The sequence below is a fragment of the Microtus ochrogaster genome, linkage group LG9 (assembly GCF_000317375.1).
Source record: "Microtus ochrogaster isolate Prairie Vole_2 linkage group LG9, MicOch1.0, whole genome shotgun sequence".
NCBI classification, from domain to species: domain Eukaryota; kingdom Metazoa; phylum Chordata; class Mammalia; order Rodentia; family Cricetidae; genus Microtus; species Microtus ochrogaster.
This window is the reverse complement of record NC_022034.1, coordinates 25678395-25700610: the sequence shown is the minus strand read 5'-3', so window position 1 is coordinate 25700610 and position 22216 is coordinate 25678395. Positions and strand designations below refer to the sequence as shown.

At 36.5% G+C, this 22216-nt stretch overlaps 1 protein-coding gene across 3 annotated transcripts in view; it reads right to left on the bottom strand.

Moving 5' to 3' along the window:
- The window catches only part of Rev3l (REV3 like, DNA directed polymerase zeta catalytic subunit), a 143648-nt gene that overhangs the window by 7774 nt on the left and 113658 nt on the right, over positions 1-22216 (bottom strand). For 2 of the 3 annotated variants that reach the window (XM_005363542.3, XM_026787333.1), the window contains exons 23-31: positions 21492-21736; positions 20488-20596; positions 16410-16616; positions 13626-13735; positions 8506-8620; positions 6146-6283; positions 5056-5246; positions 4270-4516; positions 3220-3429 (exon numbers count right to left, since the gene is read on the bottom strand). In XM_005363542.3, coding sequence (XP_005363599.1) covers positions 3220-3429; positions 4270-4516; positions 5056-5246; positions 6146-6283; positions 8506-8620; positions 13626-13735; positions 16410-16616; positions 20488-20596; positions 21492-21736 — 1572 coding nt within the window. Of the gene's footprint in view, positions 1-3219; positions 3430-4269; positions 4517-5055; positions 5247-6145; positions 6284-8505; positions 8621-13625; positions 13736-16409; positions 16617-17078; positions 17205-20487; positions 20597-21491; positions 21737-22216 lie in introns of those variants that run through there. The other variant, XR_003378363.1, reaches the window with a different exon arrangement.

Below are 22216 nucleotides of genomic sequence, written 5' to 3'. Positions count from 1 at the left end.
GGCTTGATTATAGCATTTTCATCAGGAAGATTTGATTCATTATCTATTTTCTATCTGGATTCTCAGAACTGTAGATTTCACAAGTTCACTCATCCATCTTTAAAATGACTAGTTTGATGAAAATGGCAAGTGATAAATCAGCTAGAACCTTTATTATTCTTAAATAAAAGAAATTGTATAAATGCCTACTGTAATCTAGGTTTCAATAAACAACACACTATCCTATATAACCCAAAACTAAACAAAAATAACCTAAGTCATTTTTACTAATTAGTTAAATTGCAGTGTTAATTAAAAATTATTTATTAATGTGTGTGTGTATATGTGTGTGTGTGTGCCTCTGAGTGAGCTTATGTATATAACATTCATGTGGGTCTCTCATGGAGGCCAGTGGGCACTGGATCCCCTGGAATGGGAGTTGTAGGCAGTTGTTAGCTGTCACATGGGAGCTAGGAACGGAGCTCAGGTCCACTGCAAGAGCAACAGGCACTTTTAACCGGAGTCATCTCTCCAGCCCCAACTGTAGCATTTCTCCATGAACTGGAAATAGAACAAGGAGAGGTATATGGGAGGGTTGGGAGGAAGAAAAGAGAAAAGAAAATAGCTTAAATCACTTGAGTGTTTACCACAGACGACAAAGACTACCACATTATAAGGATAGGACAATGAACACAATGCTTTGATCAAAGTCAATACTGGCAATGCAGAGCTTCAGTTGCCATGAGAAAATTATGACTTTCCTTCTCAATTTTCCTCTTCTTGGGCACTGGTGTGAATGAGTATTTGCATCCTCCAGTGTTTTTATCTTTCCCTACTTAGAGCATGCAATTCTATCTGAGCAACTGTTAAGTAGATTTACTATTTATGTGTATATGTGTGTGACATGTGTGTGACGTGCGTTTGACATGTGTGACATGTGTGTGTGTGACATGTGTGGGTGCTCACACTCACACTGAAAGAGCAGGAAGGGATGAACAAGCCTCAACGAGGTCAAATTTTAAACACTCTATAAACACCTAAGATATATATTGCCTAATTTAGTGTTTCAGAGTTTGATACACAACCATAAAAATTAGTTTATGATACTTCAACCTTCTGTACCTTTATTATTTTTTTCTATGACTGGGTTTCTCTGTGTAGTCCTGGCTGTCCTGGAATTAGCTCTGAAGACCATGATGGCCTCAAACTCAGAGGTCTGTCTGTCTCTGCCTCCCAAGTGCCCCAACACAGTTGTATTTCTAATTCCTTGACTAATCTTGGGCTGAGAGAGCTATCAAAAGCTATTACTATTTTCCCATTTCTTACTGAGTGCCTGGTAAATGATGATTTATAAAACTCCCCCACACACTTTAACTATCTCGATTGTAGTCATGTCCACCATGCTCGGCTTAGAGTCTTTGGAAAGACGTTAAACCATTCTCCATCTTTATTTACAAATGCTATCATTTCTTTTAAGCTGTATCTTTGTGAGAATTGAGACCTACTGGCAAGGTGAGTACTTTCTGAACTGATGGCATCATCTAGAGTGGTGTTTTTCACCGACAGACAGCAGAAGACAAAGAGATCCTAGAAGAGACTAACTCACGGTTGATCACAGCAGGTCTGAAGTTCTGTTCTTGCCAACATATGATACCAGAATCCAATGAGGGTTTTTCTGAGATTTAGCTGCTGCTGACACATGATAGAAGCTGGTAAAACAAATAAAGCTAGGAGTTCCCAGTGACTTAAGTAGCTGTACTAACTAGGATCACTCAACTAGTGCACTAGATGGTAAGAACTCCATGGACTAAGCAGGAGGTTGCCCATTCACTCAGTCAATATGTCTAGCACACCACCACCAGTGTGGGCTAGAATCAGGTGGAGCTTCAGTTACAGGAAGCGGGGAGAATGGCAGAAGTCTACTACAGGGAAGGCTTTCCCTGTCCAGCTGTTTAAACTTGATTCCTCTCAGGTGATCACAAGGGGAGAAGAAAAACATTTTTAGAAAGAGGGAACAGGGATTCAAAGACCAGAACATAGGTAAGATTAAGGTATACTCATGTGTTGACATAAAAGAGTTCCACACTCCCAGAATGGAGTATAACAAAGGTTTGTTTATCAGGGGATAAACTCACAGGAAGAGTAGTAATCCTCAGTCCTCTGAATGGGAGATGTGAAGGGCACAGTGTGACCAAGAAATGGGTACAGAGAGACACTTTTTGCTTAGATTTCATTTTTTAACTTACATCAAGAGAGGTTTGCTTGTTTATTTTTACTAGAATTACATGTAACTGTTATATTTCATGTTAATAGTTCAGCTTAGCCACTTACTTATTGGGAGCATAAAATACAAATTACTTAACCTATCAGCAAGAGTGATTATAGCATTTTCTTTTTTTTTTTTTTTTTTTTTTTTGTTTTTCGAGACAGGGTTTCTCTGTGGCTTTGGAGCCTGTCCTGGAACTAGCTCTGTAGACCAGGCTGGTCTCGAACTCACAGAGATCCGCCTGCCTCTGCCTCCCGAGTGCTGGGATTAAAGGCGTGCGCCACCATCGCCAGGCTTGATTATAGCATTTTCATCAGGAAGATTTGATTCATTATCTATTTTCTATCTGGATTCTCAGAACTGTAGATTTCACAAGTTCACTCATCCATCTTTAAAATGACTAGTTTGATGAAAATGGCAAGTGATAAATCAGCTAGAACCTTTATTATTCTTAAATAAAAGAAATTGTATAAATGCCTACTGTAATCTAGGTTTCAATAAACAACACACTATCCTATATAACCCAAAACTAAACAAAAATAACCTAAGTCATTTTTACTAATTAGTTAAATTGCAGTGTTAATTAAAAATTATTTATTAATGTGTGTGTGTATATGTGTGTGTGTGTGCCTCTGAGTGAGCTTATGTATATAACATTCATGTGGGTCTCTCATGGAGGCCAGTGGGCACTGGATCCCCTGGAATGGGAGTTGTAGGCAGTTGTTAGCTGTCACGTGGGAGCTAGGAACGGAGCTCAGGTCCACTGCAAGAGCAGCAGGCACTTTTAACCGGAGTCATCTCTCCAGCCCCAACTGTAGCATTTCTTAGACTTTTAGAAGTTTATCTGTGTAGAATCCTTACTTCATTTTTCATACTGGTTTCATATCCCACTCTACACTGAAGAGTGGATGCTATCTCCCTGAAGAGTCAAGAGTGTTTGTTTGGGAGTTCAGATCTACTAATCAAGGCTGTACCTTCACAAGTTGCTCCTGTTTACGCTCCAGTTCTCGGATTTCTTGGTTGAGAATGACTGCTACATGCTGAGGCTGGCTCCGACATTTGCTACAGATGCCATGTTGAGTCAGGTCATCGCACACAGGACAGTGTAAAGTGGTGAAATACTGGGAGATAGTGCCTTTCCGCCCTTCCAGTTCACTTCTGGAGGAGCTGGTCGCTTTCTGGATCTACAACAACATCAGTTCAGAAGTTAAGTCTGGGTGGTCTTCACAGGCAAGCAGCTAGTCCCTTAATTACAGGTTTTTCTTTCTTTCATTCAACAAATGCTGAATAACTATTGTTTTAGATACTGGGGTATAGAAGGACCAAAGCCTTTACTTACCTGGACGATTTTAAAAAATAAATAATAAAATGATTTTATTTATTTTACTTTATGTGTATAAATGTCTTGTCTGCTTGTGTGTATGTGCAACACATACATGCCTGTTGGATCTCCTGGAACTGGTCTACAGATGGTTGTGAGCCACTATGTGAATGCTGGGAATTGAACCTGGGTCCTCTATATGAACAACAAGTGCTCTTAGCCACTTAACTATCGGTTTAGCCCCTGAACTTACACTATCATCAGCTACCTTGTTTTGTTAGTCAGCAGAGTGTAAAGGTCCAACGAAAGTAAAGCCAGATCATTTCAAATTTAACTGGATACATGTCACCCAAGAATTCTTCAGTTGACATTAATACTTATTTCAGGGATCTGGTACTCTTTTTACATTGAAATAATATATTCTGTTCTTGGAGTCTTATGGTGCCATCTAAAATCATTTTGAATAAATATTAAGGAGTAAAGTATCTTAGAAATGTCATTGACTTAGAATTCTTGTTGGTCTTGGCAATGAAAAAAAACCCCTCAGTTTCCTGGCTTCTAAACAAGATATAGCATTTTATATGCCAGTCAGCACAAATTCTCTGAAGTCTTAATCTTAGTTTCCTAGCTTATATTCTTCTTCCAATAATAATATACTGAAATTTGAAATATTTATAGGACATGCTTTATTTAGTAAACTTACTCTTGGTAATTCATGATACCAGCTGAAGACATCAATACCAATAAGAGAGAAGATTCTTGCCAGAGGTGGAAGAATTTGCTTGGTGATATAGTAGGTGGCATTCAGTCTCAGAGACGGATCCTGTAGGACTTCTGCTGGGCGCCTTATCAGCTGGATAAGGGGCAGTCCGGGGGTCCCATAAATAATGACATACGGTACTCGTTCTCCAACCCGAGGCTCAGAGCGCCGGTCATAAGCAAGCATTTTCCTGTTCAAACCCAAATGAAGTACATAGTCAGAATGTCACAGAAGGCACCTTCCCAGCAAATTAATTCAGAATTAAGCTTGAAACCATGAGCAATCTACAGGGCTACCTTCAAATTAGACTGCTGCTTCTTTAAGAATTATATACACTTGGCTCAGCTGCTGTCAAGTAGAAACTTACTCTCTACAGCACCATGAATCAAATGGTGTGAGACCCTAGTAAGTATTATCTAACAGGGAAAGAAGAGAGAACTGACTAAACAATCTGCTGCAGAAAGAAATCTAAATGCCTGCTCTGGCAGTTCAAAATAAGGATGGCTTAGTGATTCTACGGAAGAAGCAAATGTAATCAGAAACATCACAACTGTATTGCATTTAGTTTCCAAAGAAAAGCCCAGAAGAGGAGGTCTTACAGAGCACCGGGAACATCAGTGTGGGAAACACTGCATTGTGGCTATTGTCTTCTCTCTTACTGCTGCAGGTGGCCTCTGCAATGTCTTGGCTGTGTCCTGAGGATTGTTAGGCTGTTGTGTGTGTCATTACCTTGTAAGTTCAAGAGCTGGAACACAAGCTCCAGGTCTGTAAGAAAAACTTCCTCTGTACTCCTTGGCAAAGATAAAATCTTGTATGCTGGCTTTCCCTTCCACAAGCTTCATACATTGTCGCTGTACATACTGTTTAATTAGACTTATATCTCTTGTTTCAAACAGCAGCTTTAGAGAACGTTCAAGTATCTTAAAACAAAAAGATGCAGAAAAGATAAACTAGCACCCGGTATGTTTCAGCATTATCATTGTACTTTCATTAAAAAGCTTTTGGGTATTGAGTCAAATACAGACACACACACACACACACACACACACGCACGCACGCACGCACGCACGCACGCACGCACGCACACGTCCTTGATCTTGTGATTAGATAATAGAAATGATTAGAGACTGAAGTTTGAGATGTTATATAGCCTGCTGTTTCTAAGAATATCACACAGCTTAAGAAAAATCATACTGGAATAATGTTCTGATGAAACATTTGCCATGTGATGAAAAACATGAAACTTGTTTTTCTTAAACAGTCAAAGCACTTAAAGCGTGAGAAACAGGACCAAACCTTATGTACTAAAAGAACCCAATTTAGCTATAGAAAAGATAAAGAAAAATTTAATATTACCAATGAGTCAAATAAAAAAAATCAGCCTTTTTTATAGCTTTGTAAGCGACAGTTTTCTGTGTTGTAAGTATGTGTGATATGACATAATCCAACACAAAGTGGGTTGACAGAAGAAGTTCCAGTCAACTTGGAATGAACTCAGTTACTTAGGAGGGGTCTGTAGCTTCTCATCTTCATGCTGCTCCATACATTGTGGGAGTTGTTATATGAGAAGCTATCCTATAATCAAAGGCGACAGGCAATAAACTCTTAATTCTGAGAGAACAAAGGTATGGGAAGAAGTCTGAAACTAAGCACTGAAGTAGAATAGTTTCCAACTAGAAATAAAATTCTCAAAATTCACTTATTTTCCCCCCATAGTTCTGTGTCCTTAAAGTAAATGCACGTTTAAGGGCAGTTACATCTATACCAGGTTCATTACTACTTACATCTCATTGTTATAAACAACATATATAGAACCTACCTTAGAAACAGCAGGGCAAGAATCTCTTCTAACTGTTTCTATTCCTTTTGCATCAAATACTGGGTCCTTCTGATCCAGAGTTTCATACATGTAACCCACATATCTCTTTTTTGTTTGTAAAACACAGGGCAAATATACCTGTAGTAAAATTGACAGAATGACTCTTAGTAACCACCTTCCTCAAATTGTGACTGATTTTCTGCTTTGTTCTCTGTATTTGGATACCACTATAAAATGTTTAAATATTCCCAAGGATGCAATGAACTCCGATCTACAACCTGGAATGTGAAAACACACAGAATCAATTGCTAGTACTTCTTAGCCATTTACTCCTTTTTCTGCACTGACTTGCTTCTAATTCAAGTGATACTTTTTTCAAAAGCCATCAATTAAATATTAATTTTAAATTACTTTATATCAGCATATAACATAAATTAAAGTTATAAGAATAAGCAGTGAGAACTTCCTAAAGGTTTGCTGCTATTGAATTCCTCTGTTCCTTCCAGAGGTGCTCTGTGAAAAATCCAACTATTCTCCCCGTACTAGCAGCTTACCACATACACTGCTTTGCACTTTGTAGCTTTAAGTCAATAGTTTTCTTGGGAGAGCATTGCATTTGAGTGCGGAAGGTTCATCTGTCTTAAAGCTACAGAATAGCCCATGGTATGTGGGTACTATGACTGAGGTGACTGATGACCTCCTAAGGGGTCCATGGTGTATGGGTGCTGTGACCGAGGTGACTGATGACCTCCTAAGGGGTCCATGGTATGTGGGTGCTGTGACTGAGGTGACTGATGACCTCCTAAGGGGTCCATGGTGTGTGGGTGCTGTGACCGTGGTGACTATTCACCTACTAAGGGGCACTGAGGATGTCTGAATCTTTAGGCGTTAGAAACAAGGTTGCGGTAAATAACCTTACACCTTATTTGATTTCATCTTTAGGATAGATCCCTGGACCGATAGGACATTCCTTTTGTTTTAAATTACAAATTTTATCCTTTTTCTTGCCTCTAAGCTCCCCTCTTCCCCAAACCCTGATTTAACATTTCTTATTTTTCTTTTTAAAAACACAGTCTCACTATTCTTTTCAAAGCAGCTTTGAATTCCTGGGCTTAAATGTGAGTCTCCTTTCTAAGCCCCAGAGCAGCTAGGATGATGGGCTTGTGCCATGTTGTCTTTAAAGTGATTCTACTTTCTAAGCTCCCCGAACAGTTAGGACTACAGCCATGTGCCATGGTGCCCGGCACATTTATTTTTTCTTAATCGAAAAATAAAAAGTTTCTGTTTGTCACAGTCAAAGTGGTAACTTGAAATATATGTTCGTGTGGAATGCTAAAGCTTTATCAATCAGCACATTAAATGTACATGGCCTTAATATCCCAGTTAAAAGGCAGAAATGATCAGAAAAAGAATAAAAAATAAAGCTATTCTTAAGATCTATTAGAAATCTATATAATATAGGGCACAAAAGAATTTAAAAAACCAAAAAAACTAAAAAGCACCTGATACCTTCCTACTCTCACATCTGCATTAATATTAACAATATTAATATCAATGCTAATATTAATGAAAAGAAAGGTGGAAAAGTGGTCTTTGTTCAATACAAGGAATATTATTTTAAAACATTCTTTTATGGCAATAAAACCTAAATAAAGACTAAGAAGCAAATCCATGATTACAATGCACACTTTAGCATCTCCAACTTGTGAGTGACAGAGAATCAGTGAGAAGAGACATGCTTCCACCACACAACCTATGGAAGAACTGAGCAATGCTCCCCACAGCAGTTTCATCATTCATCAGAATATACACCGTTTTCCAAGGTCACATGGAACACTTACAAAGACAGGCATTCATCACATCAGACATGGGAGTAGGAAGACGTCAGGTGATTTTAGCCCTTATTTGTTGACTGCTGAGGTTACAGTCAGTCTTTGTAACTTCCTAGCTGAGGGCCTAGAAACTGAAGCAGAGGCAAAGACTCTGCTGTAGCTTTTCTAAACTCCCAAACCATAAAATCTGTTGATACGTTGGCTGCCTTATACTATTAAAGTTGGAGTGGCCTGTTTCATAGAAAAAGTAAATGAAATCATCTCTTCACATCTTAAGATATTATTGAAAAAAAAAATTGGGAGGCCTGGTGGATACAGCTCAGGCTGTATTTACCCAAACACATAAACCCCAAACCAAACGAACCAAACAAACACAACTATATACATACAACCTTCCGAAACTGAGAGAGTATATAAAAGTAAAAACTTTAATAGTCAGGGTATTTACAGTGCTACAGACTGAGTTAGTCAGGAACTTGTAGAGGGATGGAGACTCTGCATGTGATTAGTAACACTCTAGCTCCTTACCTTCTCAAACTTCAATTTCACTGGCTTAGGATTAGTAGCAGTAACAGCTTCAGCAATTTCTTGACCAATCTTAAAAGACTGCTCCTTAGTGGCTCCTTTCAGTAGCACAAACATACTAAGAGATTAAAAAATACAGGAAGGTAATGTGGAAGTCATTCTGAGAACAAATTTCATCCAGAGTCACTTCCTGGCTGATAAACAGTCTAAACCAAGACGATCCACTCCACCCTGACTGTTCCTTCTTAAGTTGCTTCCTATCACAGCTTTCCTGTTTACCCCTTTCTCCTTGGATTCTTACAAGATATCTAGTTACGGCTCTCAAAGGCTCAGGTACAACTAAAACTCAAACACTGAAGCTGCCAAGGTCCTAGATCATCTGCGGGTATTCAAGGTGGTGCATGGCACACAGTTAAGTTAATTAAAAAAAAACAGTCTTTTAAAACTGTACTCCTGCCCCAGGATTAACATATGATTAGTTTTCTGTTACTACAGGTTAGTTTTGTTTTTTCAAGAATTTTGTATAAATGGAACCATATCATACATACTCTATTGTGTCTGGCTTCTTTATTTAGCATACCTGACAGGGTCATCTATAATGTTGGGATAACTGGTTTCTTTTTATAACTAGAGATACCTATATCTATATCTCCACTGTCTGGATAGACCATGAAATTTCTATCCTTTCATTTGACTATAATGAATAAAGTTCTAAAGAATATTTATATGCATCTTTTTGCACGAACATCCTTTTCCCCTTAAAAAAACTGTACTTAAACATACAGAAGTGTGACTGCTGGTTTTTATGCTAAGAGTATGTTTAATAAATGACTGTCAAATCATTTTTATTATAAAAAGTTATTATTTTTAGGTTTTTCAGATACAAAGATAAATATAAGCACTTTAAAAATAAGATGCACATATGCATATATTTAAGAACAAGTAGTTAAGCTATGGTGACAGAAATCAGAGATGTGACTGTATGGTGGTGCTGGTATGAAAAATGAGTACTGACTGTAGAGGAGAGAAAGAAAAGAGCTTTCATAGCAATAGAAATGTTCTGCTGGGCAGCAGTGGTGCATGCTTCTAAACCAAGCACTCGGGAGGCAGAGGCAGGCAGATCTCTGTGAGTTTGAGGCCATCCTGGGCTACAATAACTAGTTCCAGGACAGGCTCCAAAGTAACACAGAGAAACCCTGTCTCGAAAAACAAAAACAAAACAAACAAAAAGAAATGTTCTGTAACTTGACTAGAGTGGTGGCTGGTTACTCAGGCCCATATACTTTTCTATAAATTACATGCTGTGCACTTCTGTAAAGGCTATATATTTCAATAAAAGTGATAAAACCAAGTGTGTTAGCTATCCAAACATGTCACATTTGTTACTTTGCCAGATGGGCCAAGTGACCACAGCATAACTGTAGTAATAGGAGCGGTGGGGCTGCGTCCTCGGCACCCCGGTCGCCTGGCTAACTTATGCCCCAAAATAACAACAACACACAAATTGTATTCTTTTAAGCACTGCTTGGCCCATTATATCTAGCCTCTTCTCGGCTAACTCTCGCACCTGGACTAGCCCATTTCTAATAATCTGCTGTAGCCCACGAGGTGGCTTACCAGGGAGATTCTAGCCTACACCCATCCTGGGTCGGAGCTTCATCGTGTGTGCCCGGAGAAGGGAGCATGGCATCTCTGAGCTCACTTCCTTTTCCTCCCAGCATTCTGTTCTGTTTATTCCACCCACCTATGTTCTAACCAATAAAATGGGCCAAGGCAGTTTCTTTATTTTTTAACCAATGACCTTCCTCCATCACATCACATGTTATTTCTAGATCAGCACTCACCTCTACATTCTCTAATTCTCTCCCCCATCTGTCTCTTAGAGTGCTCACTCTTCAGGACCAGACATAAGAAAGCACATACTGTATAATTCCGTTTATATAAAACACTTGAAAGAAATAAAACTAATCTACAGTAACAGAAAGGGACTCATGTTAAACCTTGGGTCAGGGGTACGAAATCCTATAGATATGTTTAGTTAGTATATGTATACACACTTAGAAGCACACTCAGTATTCTTTAAAAGTTATTATATGTTTGAGATTTTACTTAATAGTATTAATGGGCTTATTGGTGGATACTCTGCTGTAGTTAACTTGATTTGGAGCTACATTTCAAGGAAATTACCCTGAATTAATGTGAAGTTCTGATCACAGTACATAGATGAGTAGTCTAAAATGGAAAAGATACCTTTGTTGTTACAACTGTTTTTGAGATGGCCTTGTTAAGTAGTCAGTCATGCGTGGCCTGCAGCTCAATATGTAACCCACTTGAGCCCAGAACTTGGGGTAACCCTTCTGCTTCTTGTCTGTCAAGTCCTAGGACTACAGGCATTACCCACACCTGGTAAAAAAGAGTGTCTTACATCCAATTCTCATTGTTACTGTACTTTTAATACATTTAAATAACATTCATCTTTGGGCTAAATAGGTTCAAGTATACATTTAGAATTATAATTAGTATACATTTTAGGGATTGTCTAGGATGTTTTTCTTAATTATGGTCTGATGAATTTCCCAAGAGATTCTGATTTTACTTCCCTATCCTGAAAGTATATATATTCTTACTGGAAGTTCTTCCCTACACAGCCAAAGAATTACTATTACTTTAGTCATTGACTGAAGCAGGTTTTATCCCACTGGATGGAATAAATGTGAATGAGAACCATTACTATATAAAATGACTGATTGAGCCACTATAATATACAGTACGCTTATTTAATACACTTAAGTGGGTGGTAATAAAAAACAGTCTCCTATGTCATTTTGATATTCTGGTAACTGACACTCCTCAATTGGAACCCAAGATTCTTTATGAATCTTGATCCTTGAGATTGAGGGAGGCAACGGTGACTCATCATCATTTACCAAGTTCCTTTATTCAATTGATGAAGTAGTTGAGTCAGAAGCTATGTGAATTATAATTGGCCATGTAAATATACTAAAAATATAGCTAGACAGATTTCAGATCCTTTCTTTCAGTTGAAATTTTTTCCACTCTGCCAAATATTTATTATTTCTAAGGCATTTTCAACCCTTTATCATAATGAAAAATTTATACTTAATTTTAATAAAAGTAATTATTAAGACATACATTTTGGAAAATTTTTGTACTTCTAATAATTTATTTTTACCTTGCTGTTAGAAGGCACAGCCTAAACAAATTGTCCTTACACAGATCAAGTAATCAATGATGATCAAAGTGATACTGTCCATAAATTTAGCTGACTGGATCTCAATATTCTTGTGAAATCTGATATATAGAGAAAGCATTTGCTAGGAATCAAGACATAAATTTACATTTATGTCTCAATTACTGACTAATTGGTGATAATTTCTTACCTAAGGGCATGAACTTCTAATAGTATATACATTGCTAGCATAAGTAATTCCACATATCCTTTTGTTCTGAGAGCCTGTGAGCATTGGATTTTGAAATTATTTAATTTAGATTATTTTTTTAATATTTTTGTTTTAAAGGCAGAGTCTCACTGTGTAGCCCTGGTTGGCCTGAAACTCTCTATGTAGATCAGACTGGATTTGAACTCAGAGGGATCTACTTGCCACTGTTTCCCAAGTGCTGGGATTCAAGGGCATGTACCACTATGTCTGGTTTGTTTCAATTCTTAAAGATTTTTAATGGTAGATAATATTCAGTAAAAATCATGCTAACTTATGATCCTATGTATCACCAACTAACACACATAGACTCTGAGTTAAAAACAATTTAAGTATTTAGTTTTCTTCTTTTCTACAAATTTTGCAAAGAATTCTAACTTAATGAAGTTTGTTTTAGTACTTATTTTGATAGACTACCAAGCAGAAGTTTAATTGAGCAGCGAAATGCCCAAAGACAAACCAAGGTATGGCTTTTGATGAGCAACACTGGATAATATTGATGGAGCTTTGAAAACATGAAACTATCCCTGTCTACTGGTAATGAAAAGGTTACTACATGCAACAAGGTCTCAGTGAGCACTAATATAATGCTGGCTGTATATACATTTTGAAGGACTGAGAGGATTAAATATTATTTAAAGATCACTCACAAGTTATTTTTATTGATTAGGAACATTCTCTCCCATTGCTCTGTTGAATAACCATCAGAGGTGCTAAGGCAAGTGCTCCTAGCTTGATCACAATGGAACTCTAAATTTATTATGAAAACCACTTCAGACTGCAACAAATTAGAATACCTACATTCTAGAAGGATTTCAAGGAGTCAAACAAGTAAGATGTTACATAAATAACTGAACCTTGAAAAATACTAGAATGAGTAACAAAGCAAGCAGGGTAATGTTAGTAATCCAGGATTCAAAAGATATCCCATTCTTTACCAGGATGTAAATGGGCTTGGAGAAGTCTGCATATTCTCTAGGATAAAACAGGTAACTGTATTTGTCTCTTTGCTTCTCTTAAAAGAAGGTCAATAGATTTAATAAAAAGTTAACAGCGTAAGGCTTTGACAACTGTCTTTTAAAAAGATTATTTTTTGTTCTTGATTATGTAGGGTATATAAGTGTACATGTGTAGGCATGTGTTTACCAAGGACAGAGAATGACAATGACCACCCCTGTCTATCATTTTTCTCCCTTTTTCTGCTATGGTGACAGCCAGCAAACCAGAGATATTCCTGCCTTTAGCCTCCCTAGTGCTGGGGTTACTCATGTGGCCATGTCTAGTTTTAAATGTGGGTATTGTGAATCCAAATTCAGGTCTTCAAGGCAGGATAGCAAATGCTCTTACCAACTCTGAGCCATCTCCCTAACCGGCAGTTGTTTATTGCTATTGTTATTATTGTTACTACTACTACTACTACTACTACTACTACTACTACTATTCTAAGGGACTTAAATACAGTGACTCAGAAGAACTATCCAACCAAGAGATCATAAGGACAAGAAGACTGATCTAGAAGTTAAGTATTTAAAAGGATTTTCCCTAAGCTATTTCAAACACCAGAAAGAAGGTATCAATAAATGTAAACAAAATAAAAAATTAACAAGGAAAAAGCACACCCCCAAACCAAACCAAAAACCCAACTATAATCCCTAAATCCATTACCTGTCAGTATCACCGTAAACAACCCTAGCGCCCCATTTCTTGGTATCATTCACTAGTTTAATTGCTCGTTCCAAGGTCTCTCTGGCTTTGTGAACAATACTATCACCAACCTGTTGACAAAACACATTGGAAATGACTTCTTAACATTGCTCAGTAAAAGTCAACAGATTTTAATAATATTAAAATTTTAATTAATGAATATTTCTAGAAATGAAATAATGTAAAACCAAAATAGCTATCAGTGTCATCACAAAGTTAAAAAAACCGAATTAAAAGAATCGACAGCTATGGACTTGCCTTTGAATGTACCAGGAAGTACAATGGATTGCACACTTTTACAAGGTACACAGGTACCTTTGATTCTTGGAAGAATAAATCTTGTTTTTCAAGGTTTATTCAAGGTCTATCTTTTATACCCATATAATCAACTAGGACACAGTTGATTATATCTTTCAAAATTAGTGCTTATGATAGTGTGTTTAAATGCCGAAACCAAATTTTGTGACTGATTATACATATATTTTGGTAAAGCTCAGTAAAAGAAAAAAATGTAAACAATTATATGGCAGAAAAATATATTAGCAATGTTCAATCTAAAACAAGTAGGTAAATAAATATGCCCCCAGGGTTTTTTCAGTGTGGCCAGTGAGTTTTAGCAAGGATCATGGCAGAGCTGATAAAAGATACTAGGCCTTACACAATGTGAGACACATCTTCATTAGGCTATATAGTTCGGTAAATTAAGGAGACTATATAGCATTAGTGTTATATCTACTAAGCTCATTGAGATGAAAAGATAGAGAATTCCATCAAACTAAATGGAGCCTTCCCTTTGCAATTTTAAAATAAAACTATGTATTTTTGTCTTTTTGTTAATAATCAAACAATAATAATACTGATGCTTCCCTTTTTGCTACAAAAGTTGAAGTTTCCAAACTAACATAGGATTGAATAGTATTTAGAAAGCTGTCTAAAGCTGCACTGTAGAGTAAACACTGGCATATAAACACAAGGATAGATAATAAAACTGCGAGCAAAAATCTAATTTGGATTTTAAATTAAGATAAAATATTCTATTGAGACTTTGAGTATATTAGAGAACCTTGAAAATGTGAACTCTAACTTAATACATTTAAATATATTATGAATTAGCATGCATAGTAGTGCATATCTTTAATCACAGTACTTAGGAGGCAGAGGAAGGTGGATCTCTATGGGTTCCAGGCCAGCTAGGATTACATAGCGAGATCCTGTCTCAATACAAAACATAATAATAATAACAACAACAATAACAATAAGATAATCAACCATAAAAACACTGAAAACCATGTTATCCAGCTGAAACTAGTAAGTTTTAATAAAATGTTGAATCTCTGTCCAACAGCCACCTTCTCCCAGCATTGAGTTTACAGACATGGTAGTCCATACCACTTACATGGGTCCTGAGGATTTCAAGTTTTTAAGACTGCACAGCAAGCACTTTACTGACTGAACCATTTTCCACACCCACCTTCCCCTGGAGCCACCTTTCCAGCCCAACACTGGCACCTCAGATGCCAGAAGATTACTCTGTGTAACCCAAACTCTCCTTCCACCTTTCTGAGGGTTCCAGGGATGGAAGTCAAGTTATCAGGCTGCTTTGGTGAGTGTTTCTGCTGAGCTCTACTGCCACTCCCTGAGCAGCTATGAAGCTCACTTGGCCTATTGTGAACTGTGAGAAGACTCTGTTTCTCCTCTAGCTTCTCTCAGCAAAGATGTAAATTGGGCACAACACAACCCTCATGTAACATTAAAGAACATTAGGCCAATGGATCTCCTGTCTTTTCTGTCACTAGTATATTTATTATTCTGCTGCGCTGTTTCATATTAATGTCTAATAAACATCTTAAGAAATTAGTTTTGCTCTATGAAAAGTCCTTTTCAACTGATCAATCCAAATGAAGGTTTTATCTTCTTTAATTGGTACACTAACAAATACAGAAGATTTTGCAGGGCGGTGGTGGCACACGCCTTTAATCTCAGCACTCGGGGAGGCAGAGGCAGGCAGGTCTCTACGAGTTCAAGGTCAGCCTGAACTACAAAGTGAGTTCAAGGACAGCCAGGGCTATTGCACAGAGAAACCTGCCCGGATAAATAAATAAATAAATAAATATAAGCCAAATAAATAAATAAATAAATAAATAAAGAAAAATAAGCCAAATAAATAAATAAATAAATATTTTACTTTTTGTATATGGTGCATGTACATGTAATTGTATGGGGGGGGCAGAGGCTGACATTAGGTGTCTTACTCAATTGTTTTTCACAAAATTATAGTATTTTATAGATACTATAATTTTGTATCTATCAAAATATTAAAAGGAATTATTTTGTATAAAAGTTACTGTAAACACTACTATAAACTGCCACTGAAACCTCAACTCAGGGTAATAAATGTGAAAATATGTACAATTTATTTATTTATTTTTTGGTTTTTCGAGACAGGGTTTCTCTGTAGCTTTGGTGCCTGTCCTGGAACTAGCTCTTGTAGACCAGGCTGGCCTTGAACTCCCAGAGATCCGCCTGCCTCTGCCTCCCGAGTGGTGGGATTAAAGGCGTGCGCCACCACCGCCAGGCAATATGTACAATTTAAAAATTATTATTGAAATAAGGGAACAGAATTTTCAGAGAAAATTCACAAATACTCAGGAAGATGCATGTTTATAGACCTAATTTAAGAAAAACTAGTATGCCATGGAAATGACACTTTAAAGTTTAAAAACATAAGAAAATAGTTTGTGTTACCTCAATGCATGGCATTCTCCCCGAGAAATTAGCAGATGTATAGCCAAATGTGACATTTGCTATCAGCTTTAGTCCGAGCTGACGTGCATTAAGCATTCGTGACAGGGCTCTGTCTTGCTTGTAAGCCTTCATTGACTGCTTCACCATGAATCTAGTCTTCAAAATTTCTTCAAGCATTCTTGGTAGAACACCCTTTCGTACTGAAGGCTATCATAAAGGAAAAACAAAGGAATATATAAAACTCCTCAGTCATATGTACATGCATATAGATTTTGGTAACTAAAAAGGAAACATTTATAATAATGGCCAACTTTCATAAATTGAAACATGCTACTAACAAAAATAGCCACAGGACTATCAATTGTTATACAAAATGATCAATTTCATTTCTTTTGAAGAGGATTTTTCTTCTAAAACATTCCTGTACTGTTTAAAATTCAGATGCGGTACTTCTATGTGAGCTCTGAGAACTCCAGGAAGCAGGATGTCAACTAGTACATAAATAACTACACAACAAATTCAGAGGAAAATGCTGTTCATACTTTGATTGAGACCCCCATCCTTCTAGAAAGACATATGGGCCTGCATCACTCATAACCAAAGTCAGGTGTTAAAGATCTCACCCTAATGACCCCACACAGTGCTCTGCATGGAACTCCATTTATCTACCTTGGAAGAATGATGAGCTGGTTGACTCTGCTGACATTCAAACCTGCAGTTCCAGGGACTCTAGGTATTTCAAATCTGATGCTTAGACCACTAAGCCATCCCCTCCGGCCTATATTTATTAGCAATCTGGAAGAGGGGATGAATAATGAGGTGATAAAATTTGTTGTTGCCAAAAAAAAAATCATTTGTATTAATCAAGACTAGGGAGGATTTATGAGAACTCTGGTAGGAATGAAAACCACAAAAACAGTTATTAACTGATGATTCATAGCCACGTGCAAAATAACGCATGTCAAACTGAACAATTAAAACTTCAGTTATATGATAATTACATTTTTGAATATTAAAAAAATCTTATTTTTATTAAGTTTTACACACTAGGTCAAAATGTAAATCAGGTTTTAAAAATGCTATTAAAGGGAGCTTAAACAAATAATCTATACGTGTGACAATGAATTATAGTCTAACCTCTAATTCATTTGGTGTACCCTTTTGAAGCAGACTTAATGTTCTCTCTTTGTTCTAGCAATTAAAATTGTAATTATTAATGCAAACTAATAATTATTTTTATATTACACTATTAGTGTGATTATTAGTGAAAACTTTCACACTCACATATTATGTCTTATTATAAACCCTTCCTATTGTCCTCTCTAACACTCTCCTACCACCCCTCTTCCCTTCCCTTTGCCTTCCCTCGTAGAACCTGCTTGCTTTCAGGTCCTCTCCTCCAAGCCTCTGTTTTCCAAATATAAGAGAAAAAGTGTTATTTGTCTTTCTGTGTTTGGATTATTTTACTTAATAAGTTGAGTTCCATCCATTTCTCTGCAAATAATACAATTTTGTTATTCATTATGGCCAAACACTACTCCATTGCGTGTGTACGGCACATTCTTTTGTGTACTCATCTGATGATAAATAGGATGGGCACCCTGGCTGATTCTATGACTTAGCTGCTGTGAGCAGTGCAGCAATAAACAGGGACATATAGGTTAATGTTTTGGTGCTGAGTAGTTTTAGTTTTTAAAGGGGCCATCATACCACTTTCCCCAGGGCTATGTAATTTACTGTCCTCCCAGCTGGGTATAAGAGCTCCTTACTCCTCTCACATTTGTCGGCATCTGATTTTTCCTTAATGAGAGCCACCTAAACTACGGTGAGGTGGACTCTTAGTGCAGTTTGACTTACATTTCCCTGGTGGCCAAAGACTCTCAGACCTTTCACATGGCTGTCAGTCAGCCACTAGAATTTCTTTGAGATCACAGGCTTATTTACTGACTGGATTATGTGATCATCTGGTATTAGATTTCTCGACTCCTTTATATATTTTGGATATTAATTCTTTTGGAGTTCTTCCCACTCCATATTCTTTTTTATCTTTACTCATGATTCTTTAATTTGCTGACAGAAGCTTTTAAGTTTCATATAATCCCATTTGTTAGAGTTTTGAGTCCCACTCAGGAAATTGTTACCAGTATCAAAGTCCAGAAGTGTTTCTGTCATGTTTTTCTGTATCCGTGTTAAAGTTTTAGGCCTTTAATTCATTTTCAGATGATTTTAATTTTAATTTCAGGTGTATTAATTATTTTACGTTAATGAGTATTTTTTCTGCATGTCTATCTGAGTACAATGCTTGTAGCTTGGTACCCAGAGAGCCCCGAGAGGGCATCAGATTCCCTGGAACTGGAGTTACAAGCAGTTGTAAACCACATATGGGTGCTAGGAATCAAAACCATGTCCTCTGGAAGAACAGCCAGTGCTTTTAACTGCTAGGATGTGTCTAGCTAGCCTTTCAGGTGATTTTTATGTAGAATTAAAGGCAGAGAGATCTAGTTTCAGTTTTCCTGACACTTTTTGTTAAAGCTGACTTTTCCCCCATGTATATTTTCGGTATTTTTGCCAAGAATCAGATGGCTTAGATTCACACATTTATATCTAGGTTCCTTATTCTATTCCATTGGTCTATATTCCAGTTATATCTAATATTATTCAATGAAGTTTTTGTTTCTTTGGTTTTGTAGTGTATTTTGAAATTAGGTATTGTGCTGTCTCCCCTCCTCATTATTATTCTTTTTGCTTAGGATTGGCCTTTTCTATTTGGTATCATTTGTATTTCTGTATGACTTTTAGTTCTTTGTCTGTTTGGTTATTTTTTTTCAAGTTTCGTGAAAGTTACTGGTATTTATTAGGGACTGCATCAAACATGTAGTTCAATTTTGATATTATGTCATTTTAACAATATTAATTCTCATACATTGAAGTTTTCCTATCTTCTCATTTCTTCTGTTTTTTTTTTGAGTGTTTTTATAATTTTTCTTTTTTTAGATAGGGTCCTCACAACTTAGCCCTGGCTGGCCTAGAACTCGGTGTGTAAATTTAGCCTGAAATTTACAGAGATCTGCCTGCCTCTGCCTTCTAGGTGCTGGGATTAAGGTGTGGGGCACCATGTCCCACTCACTGTATTATAATTTTTACTGTCAAGGCCAAAGACAGGAAGTCTTTACTTATATTTATTTCCAAGATTCCACTCCACCCCACACTGTGAATATGACTGCTTTCCTGATTTCTTAAAAAGAACCATGATCAAATATGCAGAAATATTATTTGAAAAAGGATTTTTTTAAAACACGGGGAAACAAACAAAAATTCAGCTCCAAAAATTTCTAAGAAAGGAATATACCAGGAACTTATTGGTAAATATTTTAACATCTAAATTGCTAATTAACATTTAGTATTATCTCTTAATTGGTAATAAGTACACCAGAATGAATTGGAGGGTTGGTGGGATCTACATCAAACATTGTTTCATAAGTGTAGTAGACATCAACTCACTGCTAAGGAACTATGAAAGAAGTTGGCTATATAACCTCTGAAATCTCCTATTTTCTTTATTCAGTTAGGAAGCTTTCTTTAGTCTTTCTTGAGGAGAAAGCATACATAGAAGAAAGGAACTTTATTTTTAGTTTGTATGTCTTCTCTAAAAATGCAATCATTAAATTTATTAAAGTATCATTGTGTCTAAGATGGTAATAATTAAATTTAAAATAATGTAGAAAACTTGCAGATGTACACATTAAAGCAATTAAAATTTTTGCAGATAACATCTTTTAACCATCAAATTGCTAGGTATGTCTGCCAGATTATAGCAGGAGGTAGATGCTATAGGTGTACACTTACTTTCTTCAATATTTCATGAATTAAAATATAGCAATTAAAATATTTAAACCCAAATTCAACCAAAGGAAGATGATTTCTTTTCTTCAAAATGATTTCTTAGAAGATTTGTTTTTGACTTTATGAGATAAAAGTCTTCAAGTTGTGTAACCTTGTATGTCAACAATACCTAAACACTATTTGTTCTCTAAAGGTAAGCCATGGTTGATTCCTTTCATTTACAGGAGAGTATTACCTTAACGAAAGCTACTCCATTGGGGGACACTGTGATGTCATGCCTAATTTGGTAAAGTAAATCTGGAGGTACTCTGAGAGAGGTACAGCCAAATTTGAACTCCTCATACCTGTTAAGAAAGAAAATATTGAGCAGAGACCTTCTCAGATGACACAACAGAGCCTATAGACACATCTCTAACTTCATCACAACTCCATATCCAAACATGTAAACATGAGTTCATGTAACTAGTCATATGCTTACTTGGTTCATTAATAAAATTCTTCATATATGCACAACTTACAGAAAAAAGGCATTCCTTAAATAACAGTGCTTTACAAATTAAGAACTGAATATACACTAAAATACAAATTCCAACTCAAAATATAATCATGTTATATCAAACTCCCTAAAGAAAATTTCAAGTATAATAATAAGTAATTCCAAATTTCCTTCTTAATAAAAGACAGGATTAACGACAACAGTTTCTACAAATATTTTCTATGAAAGATACTACCAGATTAGATCACAATACCTGGTCTCAAGTACACAAAATCAATAAGAAGATAAGATTCTGTATTTCTTATAGTCTAGGAAAAATATTCACTCCTTTGATAATTTAAAATGTTATTCTCATTTAATTTACATGAACTAACAAAATCTAAGAGTTAATTCCATCTTTTGAAAAATCACAGCCTTTTTCTAGGAGGAAGTGACAACTGGAATTAAATCATTACTTTCAAAGTATTGCACTGAAGGCTATATTAAAAAAATAATTCTCCTGAATAATCAAACAGAAAGATGCAAGGCTGATCTGTCCCCACTAATGACCCTGTTCATGTGCGTCATCCATTCACAAAACTGAATCAATTATAAGATCATGTCAATTAGGAAGACAACTGCAACATTGTGTCAGCTGTGCTCTACCCAACGCCCTTATTCTTAAGGAAGTGTGAAGAAAGTCTATAATCATAACACATATAAAACACAAGAACATGACTGGAAAAATAAAAACAAAATCTTACTTTCCCAAATTCTCTATGTGGCCAAGGCAAGTGGAAAAACAATAGTTATATGCAATCACAATGGAAGGATATAGTGACTGGAAATCCAAAACAAGAACGGAGTTGCTATAGAAGCGAGACTCGGGTTCCATGATGAGGGGAACACACTGTGGGGCTCTCATCTGGGACCTCTGCTGAACACTAGGGGTCACAGGAATATAGTTCATTGGTTTAGCAAAACGCAACATCATTGATTCCACACGGTACTGCAAGGAGAAAAGAATGTAAATATATGGTTACTTGAATATATGGTAATATTTTAAGGATGGTTTTCCCCTGCAGACTAATCATATGGTTTTCTACACTAAGTATTTTTTAGTCAATTTTCAAGGTATCACTGAAATTGATTTACAGATTCTTTATTTTTATGTTAAAATTATCTATCAGGACTTGGAAGACTATAAACTTAGAAATATAAATATAAATGAGGCAGATTTTCTTTCCTGGCTTCCCCACTGATAAGAGGTATCTCTAATGATACTACAAGATTCAATTATTCAGGTACTGATACTAAATACAAAGTTTGTTTTTCTCTGTGTGGGTTTCTTTTCTTTTCTTTTTTTTTTGGTTTTTCGAGACAGGGTTTCTCCATGGTTTTAGAGCCTGTCCTGGAACTAGCTCTGTAGACCAGGCTGGTCTCGAACTCACAGAGATCCACCTGCCTCTGCCTCCCGAGTGCTGGGATT